The sequence below is a fragment of the Prorops nasuta genome, unplaced genomic scaffold, assembly GCF_024137725.1.
Source record: "Prorops nasuta isolate Cenicafe-Biocafe unplaced genomic scaffold, Cenicafe_Pnas_1.2 PNAS00003, whole genome shotgun sequence".
Classification (NCBI taxonomy): Eukaryota; Metazoa; Arthropoda; class Insecta; order Hymenoptera; family Bethylidae; genus Prorops; species Prorops nasuta.
This window is the reverse complement of record NW_027116800.1, coordinates 6,319,600-6,343,883: the sequence shown is the minus strand read 5'-3', so window position 1 is coordinate 6,343,883 and position 24,284 is coordinate 6,319,600. Positions and strand designations below refer to the sequence as shown.

Below are 24,284 nucleotides of genomic sequence, written 5' to 3'. Positions count from 1 at the left end.
AGACTAGCAAACTTATTTTTATTTTAATCCAGTAAATCCATTAAACGAACAATAGAAAATAGTTGATATGATATTAATTTGTAAAGTGTAAATCTAAGTATTATATTTTAACACTAGAATTATAATAAATATGTTTTTTCTGCTTAAACTATCAGTGTCTTATTTTGTAATTACATCGTTTTTCATAGAAAATAAAGATGTATGAAGAAAAGGAGCATTACTTGTTTCTGCTAATATTATTAAATATTAACTAAGAATAACATGGTAGGGTCAGAGAATAACGTTATTTAACAGAATTATGTTCTTTTGTTGTCTGGCTCTGGAGTTCTGGTATGCGGTTTTATACATTTACATTTAATTTATATACAGTCAGGTGCGATATTTGTGTTGTAAATGGCCAATGGAATATTGACTTGCCGCGTGCTGATGATGGCTGTGCTTATTCTGCTAGTAATTTTCAGTTTTTCAGGTATGCCAGATGCCACCAATGATCGCATGCGCTCAATTCTGAAAAAACCATCAGCCATATTGGTGTGTTGTATCGCTGTCCTCAGTAATTCCGAAGAACAGAAAGGTATTTATTTAGTTCACATCTCAAATTATAGAGAAGTCAAAAAACTTTAAATGATTATTGAAATGTGTGCGCTGTTATTGTGAAGCTTAGCGTGCCTGGTAACAAGTTTTGTCTTCAGTAGAAAGCAAAAAAGTTTGGTTATTACTGCCACCTTGGCTTAGGGAAACTGCTCTGTTAAAGAACATGTCGTAAATAAATACGTGATAGAGCAAACGTCTCGAACCTTTTCACTATTTTAAAATAATTAATGTCACCCCTGTTAATCAGCAACAGGTTACCCTCAACGGAAATAAAACTTTGGTCGTTTCGTTAAAACAGCTCCGTTTCATCAAACTACAATACCCAAATCCGCATTTGTTACTATTTGTCGCTTTACTACAAGTTTATCTTACGAAAAAGCGACAGCTGTTTTCCCTAAGTTTCTATTTTTGGCTTCGTAAGTGTTCAATAAAAAATGCTCATAATTCATCTCATCTATACGCGACAATTTTTTCTAGGATTAATCATATATTTTTACAATTGTAACTAATTATATCACATTTTTCTACTCCAGTTCTTATATTACTTGTTCCTATAATTCTCCAAAGTTTACCACTAGTTTTTCTTGTCACAATATTAATTCATCTATTATTTTAATAAACTGTAATATTTATGGTATTTAAGTAATTTTCAGAAACCAAAGATTAATTTAATTTTTTTGATGAAACTGTTTATATTTTTCAGCAATTAGTACGTCATGACGGATTCAATGAAATTTGGTCCAGAATGGTGAGTGAAACTGTTATTTTTAAGAATCAGGAATTTAGTTAGAAGATTAAATAGAGTTCCAAAATACATAAGAGAATTATTTTGTAAAACTATTGTAATTTTTAATTTACTTAATGTATGTATGGTTGAAAATATTATAGGTTGCGTAATTTGTCAGGAGACAATTGCAATACAGGTGGAGGTGGAAGTAGCTCAGCAAGCTTAACAACACCTCGGTATCAGCTTGCTGCGCATAGATATGGAAGGGAAGAGATGTTAGCTTTATTTGATCGTAATTACAGACCACCGGAGCCTTTAACTACATTTACTTCTTTATATGTTGAAAAAGCTCAACTTCCACTAGCCCTCATACAAATGACAGAAGAGGAGACGGTATATATATTAATTAATTATAAATTTAATGAAGATTTATAGGATCAATTATGAAATATTAATTTTCTTCATTAATTAGTGAATTGTTAAAACAATTTTCTTTAAGTTGAAAACACATTGTACTTTATGTTTACTAACTAAATTGCAAAAATTGTATCATCTACTTCAATCTTTTTAATAATATAACATATTTAAATTCTTATTTTAAAATAGCTAATGACACTGGTTAATATGTTTTTTGATAAGTTTTAAAGAACAAAAATGTAGGCTAATTACAGTTTTGACAACTTCTATTATATTCTAAATAAAAAGAAATGGTGTAAATGGGACAAAGAGTATTAAATACATAAAAACAATATTTTTAGCGTATGTGGAATGGTGGAATAAGTAGTATTGGAGGCAGAGGAAGAGGTAGCAGCATTGATCGTGGGGGGCGTGGTGGTCGAAATGGAAGAGGTAGTCTTTATGCCTCTCACTATTCACGAGGTGTAGGTTTCGATGAAGCAGCAGATATAGGTGCTAGAATTGACAATCAACCTTTTCAAGTGACTATCTCCTATTTATTATTTGTAAAATAAAAGTTAATATGTTGTAAACTCAAAAATTGCAATATGCACATCAGGGAAGGAATAGACCATTCGAAAGATTGCAAACTGAACGTGGTTGGTCGGAACGTAATGGAGTATCAGATACTGGAGAATGGAATGGGTCTACTAGTCCAAGAAAAGAATTAAGCCGGGGTCCTAGTGGTGGTAGCTTTATGGAAGGTAATTGGAGACGTCATCGAGGTGGTGTTGAAGAAGATGATGGCTGGCGGAAATGGGGTAAAAATAATATTTTATTGATTTACAAATATACCAATTTTTAAGTAAACTGAATATCTAAATCATCTACTTAGCAAGAAGTAGCTGGCGCGATGGTGCAAGTCATCATCCACCACCTCGTACTGCTCGTACTTGGGACTCCAATCACCATGAAAATCACGATATTCTACCTGAATGGTAAATTTGATTAGATATTCATTATCATTCATGTTTTATAAAATCTATTCAATTTATAATATAAAAAACCTATGAAGAAAACTAGCCATATCTAAGCATTCAGCATCTGTACTGTATACATTGCAGAATTGCTTAGAGTGCGATGATTAAAATTTGAGGTGGAAGCGATTTACTTTTATATCTGAGGTTTTCTATTATAATAAAAGGTTTAGCCTTTAATAAATCAAATAGTAAATAATAGACATTTTTAACTAACTAAAATTTGTATTTTAGGGCTACGGAAAAATTAAGTGAAAGTGGAGGTAGTTTTGATGCTTCAGGAGCTTTTCACGGTGGTATGTATTCCGACGATGAGGATGACGGGATGATAAGTGAAGGTGGAACACAAGAACCAAGAACTAGACGTGTTTCCGAAGGAAATTCAACAAATACATCCAAATCAAACAATAAACAAACTCCTCACTTAACAAATCAGATACCATCCTCAAGTCGTGCTAGTAATAATGCAATTAATATGGCTAGTAAAGAAAGATCCAAATCAATGCATTCGCTTGAAGATAAGAATATCTTAATAGATAAAGAAAGAAGAAGTGACTCCCCATCTCAATTACCAATTTCGTCATCTAATTCTCCCATAATTGTATCGCCTTCGATTGAAATATCTAAAAGAAGTTCGAAACCAATAAATAAGAAGGTTGAGGAGGTTCAGGCTAGTAACACACTGCATAATAAGTCTACAGAGATGCATAATAACGAAGATGTTGATAAAATTAAGGCTCATTCTGTACCCATAGTTTCAAGACTTTTACCTTCTGAACAAGTGGAATTACAAAAAAGTCTTCCTATTATTGATAGTAATTTAAGACAGGGTCCGGAAGATGACTTGGATAGAATGAAAGAGCAAGCTGACGCACTTGTGACCAAATTGATAACAGATGAAGAGAATCATAGAGAAAAAATGAATACTATGCCGCCTTCATGTACTAATCATCCACCAACAGTGTCTTCTGTAACCGGGCGAGAGAAATGGTTTTATCGTGATCCTCAAGGAGAGGTTCAGGGACCATTCCTTGCTACCGAGATGGCAGATTGGTTCAAAGCTGGTTACTTCACTTCTGGACTATTGGTAAGAAGAACTTGCGATGAGAGGTACGCGACTCTTGGACATATGATAAAAGCTTATGGTAGAGTGCCCTTTACTCCTGGTCCACTTATACCGCCAATGAAGGTAAAATTGAATTTCGTCTTTTGTACTATATGCTACAATTATATAAGATTTGAAATAACATTGTAATATTGCTTTCAGCTACAAGAGCAAGTAATACCTCCTATACCTAGTCCAGTACCAGCTGGAATACCTAGTGCTGTTTTACCAAAGACAGGAATTGAAGATCCTCTTTTACTTTTTCAATATCAACAAATGCAGATGCTACAAAATCAGATGCTAATGCGGCAAATGCGGACATCAGCAATAGCAAAATTATCACAATCGCAAGAATGGTCGACATTAAGTTCTGTAGAGCAAAATCAATTAATTTTGCAATCTCTCATGCAGGATCCTGAAATACCTGAACTTCCAATATCAACAAATCCATTTGTATCACATTTACCACCTCCGCCAACAACCAATCCAGTCCTGCAATTATTTTCTCAAATACAGCAGGTAGGTTTTAAGAATAAACACCAAAAAAGGAATAATGAGGTTAATCTATTGACTGTCTCTGATCGAATTAATAACGACATATTAATTATGTTAGACAAAGGCGCAAGGCGACTCGCATTTAATTACTAATCCACATCCTTCAAGTACGACACATCCGGCTCCTCCAATGGATCCAGTGCATCAGTTCATTCAACAAATGGGGGTTCAAAATTTGCAAGACGTTTTGCAACACAATATAGCTCCTTCTGCTTCCGTACCTACTCCTACTCCTGCACCTATACCGACGCCACCTCAGGAGGATAATCCTATTAAATCTTTGCTACGTCAGCTTAACGTCAATGCTAATGGCCATACGCCCCCAACTCCGGTAAATACTGTTTGGCCTCAAAATCCGCCACAAATTACTCCTCAATTTAATGCTCAAAATTGGTTAACACAGGTAATAAAAATCAAATATTCTTGTTTACTGAATTATGCCACAATGTAATTACTAATTACTCCCCAGGTTGGTCCTATACCATCCATGCCCCCAGGGCAATTGCCTAACTCAGTTTGGGATTTGCACGCTAAAGAGATGAAGACTGAACAACAAATATTAGTAAGTTAAATGGAATGTCTCTCAATCCTCTGTGTTACTCCTGTGTCTTTTTTTTACCAGGATGAACAAAATCTTAGTTTACAAGAAAGTAGAAAAACTGAAGATCTACGAAAACAAGAAGAGATTCAGCGTCAAATTGAAGAAGAACTAAAGAGAAAGCAAAATGAAGAGCACTTGAGACTCGAAGAAGCAAGGCGAAAAGATGAGGAGCGAAAAAAAAAAGAGGAAGAAAAAAAACGAAAAGAAGAAGAGAGACGGAAACAAGATGAAGAGCAGAAAAAAAAAGAAGAGAAAAAGCGTAAAGAAGAAGAGAAGAAGCGAGAAGATAAAAGAAAGCAAGAATTAGAAATTATGAAAAAGAAATTAGAAGAAGAAAAAAAGAAAAAAGAAGAGTTAAAGAAGCAAGAGGAAAAACATAAAAAAGATGAAGAGAAAAGAAAAAAATTAGAAGAAGAACATAAGAAGCAAGAGGAAGAGCGCATTAGGTATGCCATGGTGGTAGAATCTTCATATCAATAATATAATAATTTATGTTTTGTTTGTTTGTTTTTTTTTTCTTTTTCTTTAGAAAAGAGACTGAAGTGCAAAAACAAGTAGAAGCTGAGGAACAAGCACGCCGAGCGGAGCAGAGACGACGAGAAGCCGAAGCACTTCGCAAACTTCAAGAAAGAAGTAAAGCACCGTGGGCACAAGCCCCAAGAGCTCCAGCTCCTTCTGCACAAGCCTCACTTGCTGAAATTCAGAGATTAGAGCGAGAGAAAAAGGCAGAGGAGCAAAGGTTCCAACAGTTGATGCAGCAGCAATTAGCTCAGCAAAAAACAATAGAATCTGTGCAAGATCCTGTCTCCGACTCATTGAAACGCTCACCATTTAAATGGGCAGAAAAAGCTACTATGTCTACTAAAACTCCTCCAGTGAAAAGTCTTGCTCAAATTCAGCAAGAAGAGCAAGAGCGCATTCTCAAGGTAAACATAAAGTTTTTTTATAAAACATCAAGGTTTTCATTAAGCAAATCATTTCTACTAATAAATTATTTTTGTAGCAACATGAAAAAGAGCGTCAAGAAAAAGCTGGGCAGAAGGAATCAACAACTCTACTACAAAACGCTGGAATTTGGGGTACAGCTTCTCAATCTTTAATTTGGAATTGCTCGGCTGCTTCTAATAGTAGTCAAGTATGGTCCACCACAGTTAGTAATACCAGCGGTTTTTGGGATGAGCCAGTGCCAGTCAAACCTGCAGCACCCACCGTGAAACAAACACCAGCACCAAAGCCTGTAAATTTTACACAGCAACAACAGCAGCAACAAACCACTAAAGCAACTAAAAATAAAAACAAAAAAGAAGAGGAATTAGTAAAGAAATTATTTGAACAAAATACTGCCAAGGCAGATGACTTTACGCAATGGTGTAATAAAGCTTTGAGTGGCGTTAAAGTGTCTGTCGATAGTAAGTAATAAGAGCTCATTTGCTTTTTAATAGAAATATATCAATGCGTACGTTTTTCTTGCAGTACCAACATTCGTCGGTTTCTTACGAGACATTGAATCAGCTTATGAAGTAAAAGAATACGTTCGTGATTACCTTGGAGAAAATAAACAAAGCAATGAATTTGCCAAACAATTTTTAGAAAAACGAAGCAAGTGGCGATCGGCTCAACGTCCTCAGGAACAAACGGATGATCTCTGCAAACCAGCACCAGCTGTAAATCCAAATACTACTGAATTTCAAGAAGTCAAGGTATATTTATGATTGAATTTTGATTAATGATTATTAAACGAATACAGAGTCTTGTACAAATGAGGTTTATTATAAAATGTGTATTTTACAGGGAAAATCTAAAAAGCCCAAAAAAGGAAAAATGTTTAAAGTTGATAATAGAATTCTTGGCTTCAGCGTAACTGCAGCGCCAGATCGCATAAACGTTGGCGATCGCGATTATGGTGAAGGTGTTTGAAAAGTGTGATGTCATCTACAATAGAGATTAGAGAAATAGTGCATCGCATGATTCGTCGAACGGTTCGTTATTTATTTATTATAGATGCCAAAATATTCTAAGACACTTGTTGCAACTATTTTAAGTAGCCTATACAAATTTTCTAATCGAATCTATCGTTGAGGGATTCCGCGCACTATTTCCAACTTAAGATTTTTGAGAATTAAAAATGAAAAAGCGCGAGACTTTTTCTTCTTAAACAAGCCGAAGGATCAACCCTTAATTGTGAATATCGAAGCGAAGTACTTCACGAAAAATGTGGGCTCATGCTTTCCAAATGCAATTAGCAGGTGATCAAGAAACCTTGTACATGTATAAAATAATGGATGTGCAATTTGTGATGTGCATCGTTGAAAGTGTTTTTGACTAAACTTAAAGAAAAAGTGTGCTATCGATCGCAGGAACGTTATCTTTGTGACGAGCACAATACTAAAACGGTTGAGCTGGTGATAGCTTCACTAGTCATACCGGATACAATATGAATCCTATGGATTTCCTGCTTAATTACGATATCACGTAAACATTTCGTTTGTATTTTTACTGTAAAATGTGTTTTTCGAGCGGTTAAATCCTCTTATGATTGAATACATGCTATTCGATTCATTTTTCCCTTCTTTTCTTCCTATCTTTCACTTTTTTATGATAATTTTCAAAGCAGCTCTACCTAAAATGTCAATGCAAAATCTAAGTACGAAACATTCAATGGTGATAAGAGATTGCCTTAAGATTTAAATCACGTATGCTACAAAGGAATTTGATTCCGATTATTTTGAATTTATAAAAAACTACAATATTTCATGAGTTTTGTATACAGTACAGGTAGGTAGAGACACAAACACAAAATTCGCAATTATACCTTTGGATAAAGAATTAATCACATCTACGACTTCTGTCATTCTGTGTAGGATAAGTATACTGAAAGAACTCTGAGTGGATTTTTGGTAGCCTGTAAATTCTTGAAATTCGCGTATAGCTCTATGCAGCCAATCATGAATTTTGCTATTGTGTATAAACTTCCTCTACCCTTGTAGCGTAGCAAGCTAAAGTAATATACACACCCAAACATAAAAAAAACCTGCAATCGGATAATGCAATTTTATTTTTAATTGTAAATATACTTAACCCAGACCCTCATCCATGTGCTGATGAAAATCATTGATGCATTAATTTTTTTTCTATAAATTGGACTTATATTTTGATAATATGGAATGATGAATGATTTTTCACAAATGTGGGATGTTAAGATAGATCTGACCGCACGCAAAGTTATAACAGTTGTTAATTAAGGCTCATTGGTATTTTCTTAAGATGAATAATATATAATATTTTCTAAGAAAAAACTACTGAGTCTTACATGAAAGATTTATGTATAAATGAATGTACAGTAATACAGTGATGATTAAACAAACATAAGCAGATAATTGATATTGTATCAATATTATTATTATTAATTATTGTATCTAACATACAACATAATAAAATGAATATTATTACATTTTAAATCTGGTTTTATTTTACTAAAATTGTATAATAATTGTTTCAAAATTTGTGTAAAAGTGCTGAAAAGAAGTTTAATGTGTACATAAACATATATATATATATATTTATATAATGTATATTATATAGAAATGTAATCACAAATCAAAATTGTAAACTTTTTTATAATCGCGCTTATCAAATCATCTAGCTAAACTGTTTTTAACAATCATAAAGCATACTTTTACACTATAAAGTATATATTGTACTAAGTTTAAATACTCAAAACTTAAAATGTAAAAGGTTACATAAATGATTGTGTGATTAGTAAATAATCATATCATTTAATCACGCAACACAAAATTATTATTTTCCTTTTATGTTAATCAGTAAAGTTTAACTTTTGATAATGCATTAAATATTATTAAATATATGCTCTAACTTTTTACTCATAATTTATCTGAAAAATCATTATCATGTAAACACATGTATTATAAAAGTGTAATTTACACTATATTACATATAACAGTAAAATTTAAAGATTTTAGCTGTTTCACTTTTTTAATAACCTATGATCAATATTAATTTTGACCAATGTAAAGCTCACAAATGATTGTAATGAGATATTTACAAATAAATATATACAAAACTTTAGTAAAATATATTACAGAATTATTATAAGATTTTTCTATATTCAATTTTTAATTAAATATTACATTTCGTCATATTTCTCTTGTGTAAATGGAATATGCTCCTCTGTGCAGTCTTGTGCAATATCAATGTACTAAAAGGAAAATATTGAAATACAATATATACACATATAGGTTGGGTATAAGTATCATAATAAAATAATTACCTTTCTTGGAATAAAAAATTCTAAAAATTGTATGATAATATAACATAAAGATACAACAAGCAAGTAAGCCAAAACTCCACTTTGTGTATAACTAGTTAGCTGTTGCCCAATATTTTTCTGAGCTTCACATTTGATTAAATTATACACGATTTCTGTTCTTTTTGTGACATTATACCAGCTATAATATTTACTTATCCTTTTGTTCACTTCAAAGGGGCAATTAACTTTGCCCTTCCTATAATCTTTGATCGCATGTTCTAAGCCTTCAACCAAAGCTGATACAGTGGGCTCAACTAAATAAATTAAATCAAGTGGTAAAACCTCAGGTATACCACCAACCTTTGTTGATACAACCTTCAATCTACAACAATTGTTAATTCTGAAGTTTTTATAATTTTATTTTTTTAAATTATTCTTCTTGAGTTAAATTACACTTTACTTACCCACATGCTGCAGCCTCAACAATAGCCATACAATAAGCTTCTGTTAAGCTAGTATTTAAAAAAATATGACCTTCATTTAAAACATGTCTAACTTGCGAGTGTTCTAAACTTCCAAGTAATTTCACTCTATGTTGCAATAAATATTTTTCTCGTATTTCTTCTATTAACAATCTTTTAGGACCATCCCCTCCAATTAAAAAATGTATATTCTTGTATTGTGCACAAATTTTTGGTATTACATGAGCTAAAAGGTCTACACCCTTTCGATACACTAATCTTGAAATAACCACAATAGTAACTAAAAAGTAAATATTTCTTTCAAAAATTTCACCAATTAATGTGGTTTTTATGTTGAATGTAAACTTACTATATTCTTTACTTCGCTTGCTAATATCAGGTCTAAAAAGAGCTGTATCCACTGCATTTGGTATTACTGAAACTTTTTCTTTCTGGACTTTGGCTCTTAACACAGTATTTTCTTTTCCAGTATGAGATACACAAATACAATGACTACAATCAGCTAAAGAAATTTCTAAAAACTTGTTTGTTAAGATTGCTGATGCATCAGCAAAGCCAAATAAAGAATGGTCAGTGAAAACAGTCTGAAAAAAATTGATTGATTATGTAAATTGTAATTTGACTAATTGCAACATAAAATCTATCTTACTTTAAGGCCCATCAACCTTCCAATTAACATTCCTTCATGAGCAAGAGCAGAAAATGCAGAATGTCCATGTACTATTTCTATGTTTTCTCTAATAAAAATATACCTTATCAGAGGAATGGAGCAAATCATTGTTGGAAGAACGCACTGATTGTAAAAAACTTTCACTGGAATGTAATAAACCTTAAAACAAAAATCATATTATTTAAGACAATTAAAAAAATTTGTTAAATCATCAATACATACTTTTAAACCATTTGTCATATAGCGCACTCCTATTCTGTCACCATATGAATGTGTCAACACAATAACTTTGTGTCCATACATTAATAAACATTGAGATAAATTAAATATGTGTGCTTCTACACCACCCATATTTGGATAAAAAAAATCAGAGACCATACTATAATAGAAGAAATAAGGTTAGGCATTGGAAAATATTTTAAACTCATTTAAAAAATATACCAAATTTTGTGTTTCGATTTATTCATCTTTGTGTTATCTTTTTTGCTTTTTAATGGTATGTCAATACGACATTAATGTTCCCTCCTTATGCTTCTGCTACATTTATATCATATTAGGCTGGAAAATTAAAGCTTTACTAATATTGTTGCTGATGAGGATGTGATTGTGAAAATGTGAATTGTGAATAGTAGTTATTATTATAGTTGCTGTAGAGTAATAGGGTAAGTAGTAATACTAGTAATGTCTGTTAGTAACGTAATATAATTTGTAATAGACTAAACAATAATCACCATTTTTAATTGAATAACTAACTCATTGAATAATTGAACTATATAATTCATCAATATAAAAAATATCCACATTTGAAAGAAGCAATAATCATAAAAAAATAACTTTAAAATATGATGACATCACAATGCTAATAAATATAATAAAAGAAAGAAAAACAATTTAACATTATTGTATTATTGTAATGTTTTTATATTTATCAGAAGAGAGGTTACGTTATGCATTGTTATTAAGCGGGGATTGGACGGACTAGGCGATTGGATCAAAGTTGGACCAAAGTGATGGTGGTGACGACTGACGATGGTCGCCGGTCGGTGACTCAGGCAAGAATTGTCTCAGAGTTCAGAGTGAAGTTCAGACTGTGTCAGCCGTCAGGAGCTATGCTATAGCTGAGAGTTGAATTGAAACATGGTTGGGTTGAGACGGAGAGGGAGACCCACTGCCAATGGTGTCTTCGTGCCTGTGCCGGGCGCCGGCTGTGCTCTGCGGGCCGGCCACCTGGCTAATTGACTTTTAACTCTATATCTCTCGTCTCTCCTAGTCCTATCTGTAATAGTCACTTTATTTCACAATTCAGAAACAATCAGTTCCATAAATAGGAATCGTCCATTTATTTACTGACTAACATTGGCATTTTACTATTTCACCTACAGCACCAAAACTTTATATTCATTTACGTTTCAGTCAGCTTACTAGCTTTAATTTTAGAATGTGCATATAATTCACTTTTCATATAGGCCCTAAACCTCATCACTATTCATTTTCATGTTTTTCTTTTATTAGAAACATTATAGTACTTGTTTATTTTATTCTTATTTATAATTATGTACAATGAACAAAGCTAAAATGTCATTCATCGTTGGTTCGTGTTGGCGTATCCGAAACTAGATTAGACGTAGCGTAGCATGTACTATATGTAGATAATTTGTATGAGCCACACATTGACTAATTGACGCTGTAGCCTTGAGATCTATCGAAGCTTTAAACTTTGACAATATAATCATGTAACATTGACAGTTTACTAGTATTATTGCCTACTATTGCTCGATAATTATTTATAAACCTTTTTTTCTAGATCATTCATTTATATATACTTTAACACTATTACGTAGTATCAAATTAGGCTCATATTTTAGGCGTATTTTTTACATTGATGAAAAATATTAATATAACACACATCGACTGTACACGTGTTTATAGATGGTATAAACTTGCTCTATTTTCTCTTTTATAGCTCTATTTCTTTTCTAAACATTTTTCCTAACATTATTGACTCATATAAAAGTTAAACAAAAATTATATTTAAAAATTCCAGAAAACTACATTATTTCTTCGATGTATTATGATGTAACTACAAAGGGTCCAATAAATAAAATGCTTTGGAAAAAAGATGCAAAAAATTATGTATATCTCTGTAACTATAACAGACATTAAATTTTTTGTATAGAACCTTTTTGAAATCTCTCATTATTTACATTTAAAGATGTTTTATGCACAATTTTAATATCTGTAAATATTACAATATTAAATGAACGTGATCGTCTTTTTACGTACATGCTTTAGGGCGTTTTAATTCACAGACTCTATATAAACCGTTGATTTTACACGTGAAAGAAAAAACTCGATATGATTAAAAAGAGTAGTTGGACGAAAGGAAACATTTTTTGATGTTTTGTCTTCTTTTAATTTTTCATTATACTTTGCACCTGTTTCTTCAAATGTATGTAGACGGGTGTTTCGTTTATCACAGGGTTGGGATTTTTTCCATATGTTACAGAAAAATTAACATATTCCAAATATTTTTATACAAAAACTACCTCGCGATGACGTATATTCTTAATTTATAATATACCTCAGCATATACAAAATGGGTTGATTATATTGTAACTAACTAGTAATTAACAATAATTGACTGTATATCTCAATAACGCGGAGAAATTGAATTCTCTGATAACACAGGAGAGATTATTATATCACATTAGCATTAATTTCAATAGAGAAGGTTAAATCAGAACCTTTATTGTTATTACAGCATCAACAGGATTGCGACAAGTCCCTCGCTTGAAAACTCTTATACATTTCTGGCTCTCTCCCCTATTTATGAAAGTATCAAAAATATCCTTTCTAGCTCGTTCCACAACAGACAACAAAAACAGTACATCGTCTCAGTAGTAAAATCAATTAAAAGTATACAACTTATCCTTAAAGTGGATCTCACCTGCATGAATTTGCAGATACTTTGACTAAAATTCTCCCGGTACCCCACTTCTTCCGCAAAAAAATTATAATGGTTTAATAATAGTAGTAATAGTAGTAATAATAATAATAATAATAATAATAATAATAATGATCAGAGTAATGTTAGATCATTGTCTTGCTTAACGCTAAATCGTTTTGCAAATGTAAAACTAAGTAAAATTTATAAATATGGTACAATTGATAGTAAGCATAGAGTAATAATGGATTAATTATAGATACGTGTAGCCAATAGCGTTGTATCTTTGAATCTTATGGCGATTTCTTTTTTTTCCTTAATAGTCCACTGCTTTACAGTAGAGCTAAGAATTGAATTAAATATTATTATATCTGTATGTGTGTGTGTGTGTGTATTTTTAACCATGTTCAATTTGAGTGTGTCTCGATCAGTCGAACAATCACCGCACGCACAAACAACCGATGCGGACTAGCAGCCACCTTGACTAGCTTTTCATCAAACTCTGCCTTTTCCATCACATTTCATTCCTATTGGCACCAAAGTACCCTGGGCCAGTAATTTGTTCCACTGTACTCAATTAATATTTTCATTATCATAAATCAATCACCTGGATGTTCTGGGCAGCTGCGATTCACTTGAAACCATTTATCAATGCAACTAAAATAATTTATATTATTAATGAAAACATAATTCTAAATAAAAGTATTTGTTTATCATTGGCTGTTTGAGTATACTTACTTTTTATGATATATACATAAACAAGGTAGGCGTGCTATAACATCACCAGGCTGGAGGTCCTCAAGGCAGATGACACATTCACCTTTCTCATCCGATAATATATCCTCTAAAATTTGAAGGATTAACATATATTCAACTCTTAATACCTTAGTGAGCTTACCATTGTAACTAAGACGCGGTTTGGTCAGACACATGACCAAGTGACATTCTATGTCATCTGGCAATATGAATTTGGAGCAGACAGGGCACTTCAAGCCTATGACGAGAAAATAATAATTGTTAGAATAAAATAAAATAAGATAATGGAACTGCGAGACGCTGGTACCATAGAAAACTCTTCTGATTCTGTTTTGTGGAACTACTTCGGCCTCCGACTCAGTCAAACATGAACTCACTATAATTCCCATAATAGTCTTGACCTAACCTAATCCGGTCCACTCAGGCACCTTAAAATGTCTTTCAAGGCTCATAGTCATTGTAATGAAATTTTTAGTCTTTTTGACTACTGGAAAAATAATACGACCCGTGCCTACCAGGAGGCCATCCATCGATTGTAAATGGTTACCGGGCTAGCTGGCCAGCTACCCCGGCAACACGCGCCAAAACAAACCCCCCGTCCCACATTCCGCTAAAGCTTATCATTATCCGGAAAGGCCAGAACATAACCTCTATCTCAGATATCTCAAATTAGGTTAGATTCTTTTAGTAATATTGATAGCATCTACTAGGACACAGTTCCAACAACTTATTCATAAAAATACTATTTATAACTCAATCAAACTATTATTTCATATTGTAAAATGAATTTTTCTTAACAATCAAAATTATTTTAAAAATTAATAGCCTTTTACTTTTCATATAGATAAAAAAGAACTATGCACTGGCCTTGAAAATATAAATTCCACTTATTTTAACTATCAATCCTCTGATGCTACAATTATTACATATGCCATAATTAGCTCGAGGAAAATAAGATATTTTTGATACAAATATAAATAGAATTAAATGTATATCATCATGTTTTGATACTTACCATTAAGGGACCAGATGTGGGAAGGTAAACTGTGAGCAGCCTGCACTCTACCACCATCCTCATCAGTATCATCAGAGTCTAATTGAGGCAAACCTAATACTTGGCCAACTCCAACTCCTACCGCAGAAGCAAGAGCATTCTGTTCTCCAGAAAGATCTGGTACAGAACTCAGAGAACGAGCCCGCTGTCTGCTATCTACATTTACTCTAGTATTTTGAGACTGGCCTCCCTGCTGATGTTGGTGATGCTGTAGCATGTTGTCGAAGCCAGGAAGGGAACGTAGAAGTGAAAAACCTTGCATAGAAGCTTCATTGGTCCCAGTTGATGACTGACCATTGCCTCCAGCTGATTGTGCAACAGTACTTGCTTTTGCTCCCATTTCAAATCTCGAAAATATCTATCACTATCTTATGCCCAGAAACACTCTTTGTTCTGACAATTTTCGTTTCCAGCTGAAGCTATCCTACCAGCAATGGTTCTTGATTCTCTGGCAGTGAGACACTAGCACAGGTTCCTACGAATTCCTTTTTTTATTGCTATTTATTTTTTTATTTTTAGTTCATTCCCAACTTTGTCGGTGATGTACGAATTGCTTTGGCAAGAGATTCTTACGATACTCGAGAATTTTCTTTAGGCCAAATTGTAGTGGAGGCTCGCCACGATAAGCAAGTCATTTCGTTCAGGAGCATAACAGCCGCTCGTCGCGAAAAACATCCCCCGACATCTTGCGATAAACTTCCTAGAAGTCAAAGCGGTCAACTATAGAGACCACGCAAACCATACATACGGAGCTCTCTGGATGCTACGGAGTACGGATACTCCACACTTCACTACTCCAATTCCGCGATCCGCACCAACGGTGGTATTGGTGGTGGTTGGCTGGCTGGTATTCTAATTGCTGATATGCCTTGGTCCGGTTTGGTGGTATAATGGTCTGGTGATCGCGATGATCATCGAATAGCGAGAAACTTCCCTAGTCGTACTTTGGGAATGGGTCTTTCTCTGTCTCTTTCTCAAGCTCTCATTTCCCATGCACTGCAGTCTCGTCAAAAATCTAGTAAATTTTTGCAAGAACTCAAATTTTAAATGAATCCTTTATATTTATAACAATATAAATTTGTCTTTTAGATATTTCTACCTTCTATTTCTTAGTGAACTTATTAAATCCAATTGCTTCTTTAAACAAACCAAAATAAAAGGTTATATTTTCATCAATTTTGTAAAAGTTAATCTTTGGTTTATTTCAGTAAAAATTTATTTAAAGTATTTTTGTTATTTTTGCAAGCTCACTGTTCATAACCACTGTAACTTTTGCGTGACATTGAAATATTAAAATTTCTTCGCCAGCCGGTCTTGTGACATAAAACGACATTATTAAACTCAGAACTTTAACCACTGCGATTTAAAGATTTAACTATCGCCAATCGATATCAGTTATCAAAATTATATATGATTCCCCATTTTCTTTTCTCTAATACTTTTTAAAAGTAATGAATTATTTATCAACGTGAGTCCACATTTCCGTAGAATTTTGCATACTGCTCGCTTTCTTCAAACTTATTTACTGAAAACAGAGAGAAAAGAATAGACGCGGAGAAGCTTGGAGGAAGAGAGATAGAGAATGAAAGAAACTTAAATGTCAAAATTATCAATGAAGACTTACATATAATACACACACATTTTTACACATATATTTTTTATAAATACAGATTTGATGTATAATTTATGCATATATATATAATACATGTATTTATATTTCTGTACAGTTGAAATTGTTATAAAAATATCTAAAAACGAGATTTTCCACAATAAGTTTAAAAAGGTAAAGAATGGCACGTGTTTTTATAAATTAATTAATAGTTTTGACATAAGTTACGTATATCAGCCTTGGTATCAGGGCTCAAGGAGCTCCAATTAGTGTCAATGCAATATTGTAATCTTGATTTGATTTTTAAAGAGCTAGAAGCATTACATATCTCAGCAATCTCGTAATGCTCATGCACTAGCATGTCTATCCATTGCTCTAGTACAAGATCGATCTTACTCTCGACATTCTTTGTATAAGTATTTTGTTTAAGGTATATCACAGATTTGATTAAATCCGACCATTTTTTGCTTGTCTCCTCTGAGATGTGATGCATGCGCTTGGGAATACTATGAATTTCATTGGATTTGTCAAAAGCAATCCTTTTGTTTTTCCAGAAAGCTAATGGTGTGATTAAAAAATTAACTTTTGCCACTAAAATGGTATCATCAACCAGTAACAAATGCCAGGTACCTACTGCCAAACGCTCTGTAAGCTGCGGCTTTATGTGTCCTAACTGAAACAAAATTGTGGAATTTTAATAACAATTTTTTCAAAAAAATGCAAGTAACATGAATAGAGAGAAAAAGTACCAATCCAGTTTCTTCAATCTGAATACAATTAACGTCCACTAAGTGGCCATGAGGATCGATCCATAATACTGTCAAATTTTGCGGTAGTGTAACGCTCGCATCAAACTCGTAAGATAAAACTGGACTGGAAAATGGTCCCATACTTCCCATCACATTTCTAAATATTTGTTCTTTTTGATCATAATCTACGTTAACGTAGAGGCTTTGTATCTTCCCCAACCATTCCCTGCTGGTGGAAATATTTTGTTTTAAGTAAACAAGCGCTTCGATATTCAACATTTTATTTTCATTGGAAGCTTCTGAAATCTGCTCCTTCGATTCCGCATGTATTAATATTCCAACAAATCTATTCTCACGAAAATAACATGATGTTTCCAATAGATCAATATTTATAGAGGAGTATTTGAGCTTTTTGAAAGCAAGTCTTGCCAAAGAGCTAGATATTGTTAATAAAGCATCATCCGTTAACGGGCTTAAGTCTGCGTGATGATACAAACTCTGCCAGTATGCATCATACCCCTTTGCTTTAATTGATGCATTCATTCTTTCAGGATACAGCCACTCCTCAACTCTGTCGATGATTCTCTGATCTATGACAGGCTCAAATTTTCGAGCGAAAAATAAATTTCGATCGGCTGTATTACGAATTCTGCTGAAATCTTCTAATTTGAAATCATTCGGACTGCATCCACACCAGTCAACAACAGCTTTATACTGGCACTTACAACCAAGCTTTCTCTTCCAGTTTGTTACATGCAAATTATTATCTATGTATGTATTGCAGAATTTCGAATTACGTAAGACTGTATGAAAAAATGATTCTGCAGGCAGTAGAGTATATTGAAATACGTTTAAAAGCCCAGAAATCATAGAATCTGCACTCTCTTTTGTTATGTATTCTACAAAGTCCCTACTTAAAGCTACCCAGTCACTTCCACCATCAACTTGTATACCTGTAGGAAAAATGCATTATCACATTTTTACCATTTGTTTTTTCATTTTAAATTAAAAAATATCCAATACCATTTGGTAATTTTCGATCAGCTACCCTCCACATTCGTGCTTCGCACTCAATAAATGTTTTATCCAGACCTTGCTTAGAAATAAAACGCTGTACTTCTCTCCCATGAGATTTAACGAAATTCATCCCTTTATTCCAGCCAAGAAATTCAGTTAAATAAGCATTGGTTTTCACAGGAAAGTCAGACTCTGATAAGTTTATTAAAAAATCCCAATTCAGATCATATTCAAGCATCTGCTGCGCTGACTTCAAGAGAGTCGTTAGTAAACTAGCACCCCCCCAAATACTGGCGTGTCTCAAGCCTTCACCTCTTGCTACCTTAATATTATTTGTTCCACAAGATTTCTCCAGCTCCAACATTTCACGATACAAATAATCCTGTCTCTATAAATATTTTATAGTCATGTCACCGTAAGTTCAAGATTAATAATATATAAAAGTAATTATTGTTGTTACCGCATCCACATGAATATAAAACAAATGTTTAGGATGGTATAGAGTTTTTATTAGCCTTTTAACTTGTCTGCTAGCTCTACCATTTATGGTTAATAAATAAGCTATCTTTGCAGGCTGTTCATTACCAGCTTTTGTACTTATATTTTTAGCTTCTTGTGGTTTAAATCCTAATGAAAAACAATATATATTAATGTTGATACATTGAATCAAATTTTTCTTTAAATTTTTGTTTTAAATACTTTGAATTCCAGTTGAAAAAACATTAATGGTTAGATAGCCTCCACAAGACTGCTTTGAACTTCCAGGACATTTCATATTACAGCTGGAATCAGGTAATCTATTTGTTTGAGAGGGCTCTTCCATTCCACAAAAACATTCAACACTAGAAACAAAATATATCACATAATAGTATTTTGAAAACAAAAATTATCGTTTTACTACCAATGACACTAACGAGTATTCAGTACCAGCAAATGTATATCCAGACTGCAGACACATAAAAGCACAGGTTTGTGGTGAGTTGTTGCTTTTAAAAACATGATAATATCCTGCAAGTACCCTGTATGTTTTATCATCTTTAAAACAGCCAATATTATTGGGAGTCCTCTCAAACCCTGTAGAGTGTGGACAAGAAGAGTATAGTCTCTCAGGGTAGAGTAAACCCTGCTGGCTAAGGCAAGTCACATTGACAATACGTTGTTTGCATATTTGACTTTGTGCCCTAGTTACAGCACTAACTGCTTCTCTGCCAGTTATTTCGCAAGGAGGAATAAAATTTAAAGTTTTACGATCTATTTTCATTCGTCCCGTACGATTTCTAGAAGATTGCAAAGATTTATTTGTCATAGATTTATCAGGTGGAAGTTTTAATTGTCGGGATCTCTTGGAGAGGCCTTCGTTTTCTTCCGACTGAAATGACCCAACCTAAGATAAATCAATACATTATAAAACATATCACCCTATAATTAAAAAGTGAATAATTTTATTTTTAATTGAGACAATGGTAAATCAACTAAAACCATTTAATTTTAACTTCATTCTAACTCACATCAATAGCAGACAATTGAACAGAATGACGGCTACCATTTTCCAAACCAAAAAAAGAATGTGCTAAGTAGATTTGTACACAAAGAATAGTTATCCCAACAGCGAACAATATTCGATATTTTCGTAAACAACTCGATGATCGACTAACTATATGATTTTTGATCGCCGCCATCTTTCCTTTCCCTCCCGTCCCGTGTCAATTTGAGAGGCAAGATAGATGAGAGACCGATGGAATTGGCGAATCAAGTTAAACTGCCCTCAAATTCTCTTTTGACCATTACTTGGCAGTTGACAGTGCTGGCACCAGTTGACAATTGGCGTTGGCACAGTTGGCACTTGGCAGTTAGCAGCAGTAGATCTCTGGCAGTAGCACTGGGTTAGTGGTTGGCAGTTGGCACTGGTTAACACCCACCATTTTCCATTTACCACTAATAAACATGGCGCGAGGCAGCAGTGCAGGTTTTGATAGACACATTACGATATTTTCACCTGAAGGGCGGCTTTATCAAGTAGGTAAGTAAAATTCAACATTAATTAAAACTAAATTTTCTGAAGTTTTTATGATCTTTAGATAAAGTTCTAAAAATAAGCTTTTGTCTTTATTTTTTAAGCAATTAGTACAGCATGATCTGCATTTTTGAATGTCAGACTACCTGCAATTTAAAATATTTTTATATTTTCTCCAGAATATGCATTTAAAGCAATTAATCAGGGAGGTTTAACTTCCGTCGCTGTTAAAGGAGTGGATACAGCAGTTTTTGCAACACAAAAGAAAGTACCTGTAAGTTAACCTTTAAAAACCATTCATTCAAATCTTATGAATTTGATTGAACACCAGGAGTTTCTTATTTTTAGGATAAGCTTCTAGATGCATCTAGCGTCACTCATGTATTTCAGTTGACAGAAAACATTGGATGTGTCATGACTGGTATGATAGGTAAAGTAGAATGTTGTAAATGCAAATAATGCAAAACAATAAGCTGTATAAAATAATACTTCTAACATGCATGAATTGATTTTAGCTGACAGCAAGTCCCAGGTGCAGAGAGCAAGATATGAAGCAGCATATTTTAAATACAAGTATGGTTATGAAATTCCTGTAGATGTTTTGTGCCGTCGTATTGCTGACATAAGTCAAGTTTATACACAAAATGCAGAGATGAGGCCTCTCGGGTGTTCAATGATGCTAATCGCGTATGATAAAGAAAAGGGCCCATGTATTTACAAGGCTGATCCAGCTGGGTATTATTGTGGCTATAAAGCCATTTCAGTGGGTGCAAAACAAACAGAAGCCAATTCATACCTTGAAAAGAAACTTAGAAAGAAACAAAATTATGATCATGATGAGACAATTCAATTGGCCATAACTTGCTTATCAACTGTGCTATCAGTTGATTTTAAGCCTTCTGAAATTGAAATTGGAGTAGTTTCCAAAGATAATCCCAAATTTAGGTAAGTATAAATATTTCACAAATATGTAGTTAAGTGTCTGGTGCGAATAAATTATAACTTAATTGCAGTATTCTGACAGAGCCAGAAATTGATAAACATCTAACTGCAATTGCAGAAAAGGACTAACTATGATGTATTTGGTATAATTTTTGTTACTTTACAAAAGCATTAATTATAAGCTGAAGAATTGTATTGGACAATTTCTTATTAGTATAATTCAGCAATTTAATAAATATTCAAAGAATTACAGTAGTATGTTTTATTTGTATATTTTTCATATAAATTGGTGTAAGTCTCTCTTCATTTTCCACCTGCCGTTGCCAAAGGATTTCTTAAAACCAAAATTACTGAGTCTCCACGAAGAAACATTTTAGAAATAAATCTGTCCTTATTAACTGGTTTGGCCTGTGATAAAGATTTAAATTAAAGCTCCAATCAATTATGGCACAAATGATGTAAATTTACCTTTTTCTTTCCTTTCCCTGTACGTGGCAATTCTGTCCACATTTCTTTAACATTCTCCAAGACCATGTTGCAATGTCTATCAAATGCTTTTACTCTTCCTAAAAGTTTCTTATTATTTCTACAATTTATCAGAACTTGTGTATTGTTTTTTACTGATTGTGTTAGGACTGACAGTGGGCCAGTGTTAAATTCTTCTTCCTCTCTCTTAGCCAATTCTTCGGGAGTCATTTCGGATTTTGGTTTAGCTAAAGAAGACCTAAAGCATAAAAAGAAAAGAAAGTTTGTATTATTAGCTATATATATTTAATCATATTTTTAGGTTAATAATTGAAATATCCTTCTAACACTATTAATATTTACATTGTTAAAGTTCTATAGAAAACGATTACTTGGGACCGTACTCATAGACGCCACTCGGCATTCACTAATCACTCACACTCATCTCAGGCTTAAGGGAAACTCAAGTCAAGTTTTCTTGAAATTCTCAAGACTCAAGCCGAAATTACTCGAAGTGAGGAACCAGTGTCGCCACTGTCGACAGTCGGCACTGTCGTGATTCTATAGTATACATTGGCTGCGTTTCAAAACTTTAGCGCTACGGTAGCGCTAGGTAAGATACGTGTCATGATTGGTCAAATTGATTCAATTGACCAATCATGATATAGCGCTACCTTAGCGTTTAAAATTTGAAACGCAACCATTCATACAGTAATGTCAGTAATCGTCAGATATGGCTTTTCCTAATTTTTCGATGCATTTAGGAACCACTTTGAAAAGCACCAGCGCTCTTACTACGCGCGCCTATGTAATACACACTACACGACTACACAATAGGAAATTGAGACATTTGAGACGGCGGTCGGCGCGCGCGCGCGCGACACTTTATTACTATATATACACTGACCGGCATGTATGGCGTCCCTTGATGCATTTAGAAGCCGCATTATCACTCATTATCAATAACTCAAGCGAAAAAGCGCAAGCTAACATACATTTTGGATTGAAAAACTTTGAATAATAAAATTTAAAGTCTTTTTTAATCAAAAATATATGCTGAAACGCATTTTTGCGTCTTGGGTTACTGATGGTGAGGGGCTTTATAACGTAATTCGTAAATGCATCAAGGGATGCCATATATGCCGGTCATTGGTTGCATTCAGTAGAGACAAATGTTGAGGGAGCGGTGTATGTTATTGGCTATTACTCTTAGATCCTATAATTTTATCCAATAGAAGTAGAAGTTTAAAAAGAATTACTCAACAGTTCCGCAACTGTTGTCTCTACTGAATGCAACCATTGGGAAATTGTGTGTGGTTCGGCTAGCTTCACTCTGTAATTTACCATGGAAAATGATAGAGTTATTACATACTGGGTGCGTTCCGAGTCACGCATATGCGCGCAGTAAGCACTTAAATTCTATAATAAATGTGACATAAACTGTACATTCTATGCGCTTCATGCGTAATTTGGAATGCACCCACTGTTAATACTGTTACTAGAGTTCAGTAGAGGTGTGGACATCCATTAAAAAACGAACGTAACCATAAAGCAGAGTACAAAGTGTAGCCGAATTCATTATCACTAATTTCAACTTAAACAACAATTATTTAACAGAAAACACCAATCTCTTCACTTGTTTTTACCCTTATCGTACATATTATCAAAATTTTATTAGATTAAAATGGCGTTAAATTTCTTCGCTCGTTTTGCACCCGCTCTTAAAGCTTCTGCCGATGAAGAAGCAGAATTAGTGGATCCTCAAAAAACCCTTCGTGTAAGTTAACAGTTACATAATTTTTTTAATTTTTTCGGTAAGATTTTCTAGATTGTCATAAATTTTGATTTACATTTTAATATACCTTTTAGGATAGTTTATAATGTTATGTAACTTTAATTTATAATATTTGGGTGATATTGCCATTTGTTGAATATAATATTCATTTGACACATAAAAGTAATGATAATTACCTTTTATAGGAGACTTGCTCAAAAACTGAGGATTGTCGAGTTGCTAAAAAAAAACTAGATGATTGTAATGATCGTGTAAATTCACGAAAGAAAACAGAAGAAACATGTGCAGAAGAATTTTATGACTTTATCCATTGCATTGATCATTGTGCATCTAAACACTTGTTTAAATATTTAAAATAATGTCATAATGATTAAATTTGAATATAAATTTTAGCTACATTCTGTATGTAAATATATTATTAGAAAAATAAATACTAAATTCAATCTTAAGTCTGAATATATTGTCTTTTAGTACTTATAACAGTTGGTGTATATAGTACACAGAT

The 24,284-nt window shown here is 33.3% G+C and overlaps 7 protein-coding genes across 12 annotated transcripts; 3 read left to right on the top strand and 4 right to left on the bottom strand.

Annotated features, from left to right (window-relative positions):
- The first annotated feature begins 474 nt into the window (after positions 1 to 474).
- On the top strand, positions 475 to 8,447 carry Gyf (GIGYF family protein Gyf). 3 transcript variants are annotated; one of them, XM_066747435.1, is made up of 15 exons: positions 475 to 574; positions 1,298 to 1,342; positions 1,483 to 1,714; positions 2,080 to 2,259; positions 2,337 to 2,538; positions 2,613 to 2,715; positions 2,989 to 3,943; positions 4,022 to 4,378; positions 4,473 to 4,817; positions 4,884 to 4,976; positions 5,037 to 5,461; positions 5,545 to 5,941; positions 6,019 to 6,424; positions 6,489 to 6,715; positions 6,807 to 8,447. In XM_066747435.1, the coding sequence occupies exons 2-15, from the start codon at positions 1,311 to 1,313 to the stop codon at positions 6,930 to 6,932; spliced, it is 4,080 nt and encodes a 1,359-aa protein (XP_066603532.1). In that variant the 5' UTR covers positions 475 to 574; positions 1,298 to 1,310; the 3' UTR covers positions 6,933 to 8,447. The 3 variants fall into 3 exon arrangements, with proteins under 3 accessions (XP_066603532.1, XP_066603533.1, XP_066603534.1); XM_066747436.1 differs by lacking the exon at positions 475 to 574 and adding an exon at positions 890 to 1,010; XM_066747437.1 differs by lacking the exons at positions 475 to 574; positions 1,298 to 1,342; positions 1,483 to 1,714; ... (1 more) ...; positions 2,337 to 2,538; positions 2,613 to 2,715 and adding an exon at positions 2,904 to 2,921.
- A 195-nt stretch (positions 8,448 to 8,642) lies between these two features.
- On the bottom strand, positions 8,643 to 11,502 carry PIG-A (phosphatidylinositol glycan anchor biosynthesis class A). 2 transcript variants are annotated; one of them, XM_066747456.1, is made up of 8 exons: positions 11,379 to 11,502; positions 10,876 to 10,992; positions 10,657 to 10,813; positions 10,414 to 10,593; positions 10,114 to 10,348; positions 9,747 to 10,044; positions 9,304 to 9,664; positions 8,643 to 9,231 (listed from the first exon to the last, which is right to left on the bottom strand). In XM_066747456.1, exons 2-8 carry the CDS (start codon positions 10,899 to 10,901, stop codon positions 9,160 to 9,162), a joined length of 1,329 nt encoding a protein of 442 aa, XP_066603553.1. In that variant the 5' UTR covers positions 10,902 to 10,992; positions 11,379 to 11,502; the 3' UTR covers positions 8,643 to 9,159. The 2 variants fall into 2 exon arrangements, with proteins under 2 accessions (XP_066603553.1, XP_066603552.1); XM_066747455.1 differs by lacking the exon at positions 11,379 to 11,502 and adding an exon at positions 11,166 to 11,306 and having other exon boundaries at positions 8,644 to 9,231.
- A 1,649-nt stretch (positions 11,503 to 13,151) lies between these two features.
- Positions 13,152 to 16,175, bottom strand: LOC136786017 (E3 ubiquitin-protein ligase ZNRF1). Its single transcript, XM_066747459.1, has 4 exons — positions 15,150 to 16,175; positions 14,277 to 14,372; positions 14,117 to 14,222; positions 13,152 to 14,035 (listed from the first exon to the last, which is right to left on the bottom strand). Exons 1-4 carry the CDS (start codon positions 15,526 to 15,528, stop codon positions 13,978 to 13,980), a joined length of 639 nt encoding a protein of 212 aa, XP_066603556.1. The 5' UTR covers positions 15,529 to 16,175; the 3' UTR covers positions 13,152 to 13,977.
- A 638-nt stretch (positions 16,176 to 16,813) lies between these two features.
- Positions 16,814 to 20,243, bottom strand: oxt (Xylosyltransferase oxt). Of its 2 annotated transcripts, XM_066747452.1 has the most exons (8): positions 20,072 to 20,243; positions 19,478 to 19,947; positions 19,263 to 19,405; positions 19,024 to 19,190; positions 18,570 to 18,951; positions 17,547 to 18,499; positions 17,432 to 17,470; positions 17,096 to 17,355 (listed from the first exon to the last, which is right to left on the bottom strand). In XM_066747452.1, exons 1-8 carry the CDS (start codon positions 20,240 to 20,242, stop codon positions 17,245 to 17,247), a joined length of 2,436 nt encoding a protein of 811 aa, XP_066603549.1. In that variant the 5' UTR covers position 20,243; the 3' UTR covers positions 17,096 to 17,244. The 2 variants fall into 2 exon arrangements, with proteins under 2 accessions (XP_066603548.1, XP_066603549.1); XM_066747451.1 differs by having other exon boundaries at positions 16,814 to 17,470.
- A 130-nt stretch (positions 20,244 to 20,373) lies between these two features.
- Positions 20,374 to 21,771, top strand: LOC136786016 (proteasome subunit alpha type-6-like). Its single transcript, XM_066747458.1, has 5 exons — positions 20,374 to 20,583; positions 20,757 to 20,851; positions 20,926 to 21,007; positions 21,093 to 21,522; positions 21,591 to 21,771. Exons 1-5 carry the CDS (start codon positions 20,508 to 20,510, stop codon positions 21,646 to 21,648), a joined length of 741 nt encoding a protein of 246 aa, XP_066603555.1. The 5' UTR covers positions 20,374 to 20,507; the 3' UTR covers positions 21,649 to 21,771.
- Positions 21,772 to 21,789: 18 nt separating this feature from the next.
- On the bottom strand, positions 21,790 to 22,509 carry SmD2 (small ribonucleoprotein particle protein SmD2). 2 transcript variants are annotated; one of them, XM_066747465.1, is made up of 3 exons: positions 22,348 to 22,509; positions 21,988 to 22,243; positions 21,790 to 21,927 (listed from the first exon to the last, which is right to left on the bottom strand). In XM_066747465.1, coding segments are annotated over exons 1-3 (363 nt in total). In that variant the 5' UTR covers positions 22,350 to 22,509; the 3' UTR covers positions 21,790 to 21,822. The 2 variants fall into 2 exon arrangements, with proteins under 2 accessions (XP_066603562.1, XP_066603561.1); XM_066747464.1 differs by having other exon boundaries at positions 22,389 to 22,499.
- Positions 22,510 to 23,488: 979 nt separating this feature from the next.
- LOC136786024 (cytochrome b-c1 complex subunit 6, mitochondrial-like) lies at positions 23,489 to 24,228 on the top strand. Its single transcript, XM_066747468.1, has 2 exons — positions 23,489 to 23,761; positions 23,965 to 24,228. The coding sequence occupies exons 1-2, from the start codon at positions 23,669 to 23,671 to the stop codon at positions 24,136 to 24,138; spliced, it is 267 nt and encodes an 88-aa protein (XP_066603565.1). The 5' UTR covers positions 23,489 to 23,668; the 3' UTR covers positions 24,139 to 24,228.
- The last annotated feature ends 56 nt before the right edge of the window (positions 24,229 to 24,284 follow it).

Excerpts from the sequence above, each read along its gene's own strand:
- Gyf (XM_066747435.1), top strand. The coding sequence starts at position 1,311 with ATGACGGATTCAATGAAATTTGGTCCAGAATG. Across the intron at positions 1,343-1,482 it reads ATGAAATTTGGTCCAGAATG|GTTGCGTAATTTGTCAGGAG; the intron begins GTGAGTGAAACT and ends AAAATATTATAG. Across the intron at positions 4,818-4,883 it reads CTCAAAATTGGTTAACACAG|GTTGGTCCTATACCATCCAT; the intron begins GTAATAAAAATC and ends ATTACTCCCCAG.
- PIG-A (XM_066747456.1), bottom strand. The coding sequence starts at position 10,901 with ATGAATAAATCGAAACACAAAATTTG. Across the intron at positions 10,594-10,656 it reads ATATGACAAATGGTTTAAAA|GTTTATTACATTCCAGTGAA; the intron begins GTATGTATTGAT and ends TTTTGTTTTAAG. Across the intron at positions 10,045-10,113 it reads CAAGCGAAGTAAAGAATATA|TTACTATTGTGGTTATTTCA; the intron begins GTAAGTTTACAT and ends TTTACTTTTTAG.
- LOC136786017 (XM_066747459.1), bottom strand. The coding sequence starts at position 15,528 with ATGGGAGCAAAAGCAAGTACTGTTGCACAATCAGCTGGAGGCAATGGT. Across the intron at positions 14,373-15,149 it reads CCACATCTGGTCCCTTAATG|GCTTGAAGTGCCCTGTCTGC; the intron begins GTAAGTATCAAA and ends TTCTCGTCATAG. Across the intron at positions 14,223-14,276 it reads ACCGCGTCTTAGTTACAATG|AGGATATATTATCGGATGAG; the intron begins GTAAGCTCACTA and ends TTCAAATTTTAG.
- oxt (XM_066747451.1), bottom strand. The coding sequence starts at position 20,242 with ATGGCGGCGATCAAAAATCATATAGTTAGTCGATCATCGAGTTGTTTA. Across the intron at positions 19,191-19,262 it reads TTTTTCAACTGGAATTCAAA|GATTTAAACCACAAGAAGCT; the intron begins GTATTTAAAACA and ends GTTTTTCATTAG. Across the intron at positions 18,500-18,569 it reads TGATCGAAAATTACCAAATG|GTATACAAGTTGATGGTGGA; the intron begins GTATTGGATATT and ends TTTTTCCTACAG.
- LOC136786016 (XM_066747458.1), top strand. The coding sequence starts at position 20,508 with ATGGCGCGAGGCAGCAGTGCAGGTTTTGATAGACACATTACGATATTT. Across the intron at positions 20,584-20,756 it reads AGGGCGGCTTTATCAAGTAG|AATATGCATTTAAAGCAATT; the intron begins GTAAGTAAAATT and ends TATTTTCTCCAG. Across the intron at positions 21,523-21,590 it reads AAAGATAATCCCAAATTTAG|TATTCTGACAGAGCCAGAAA; the intron begins GTAAGTATAAAT and ends ACTTAATTGCAG.
- SmD2 (XM_066747464.1), bottom strand. The coding sequence starts at position 22,408 with ATGCCGAGTGGCGTCTATGA. Across the intron at positions 22,244-22,388 it reads ATGCCGAGTGGCGTCTATGA|GTCTTCTTTAGCTAAACCAA; the intron begins GTACGGTCCCAA and ends TTTATGCTTTAG. Across the intron at positions 21,928-21,987 it reads CAGGGAAAGGAAAGAAAAAG|GCCAAACCAGTTAATAAGGA; the intron begins GTAAATTTACAT and ends TCTTTATCACAG.
- LOC136786024 (XM_066747468.1), top strand. The coding sequence starts at position 23,669 with ATGGCGTTAAATTTCTTCGCTCGTTTTGCACCCGCTCTTAAAGCTTCT. Across the intron at positions 23,762-23,964 it reads ATCCTCAAAAAACCCTTCGT|GAGACTTGCTCAAAAACTGA; the intron begins GTAAGTTAACAG and ends TACCTTTTATAG.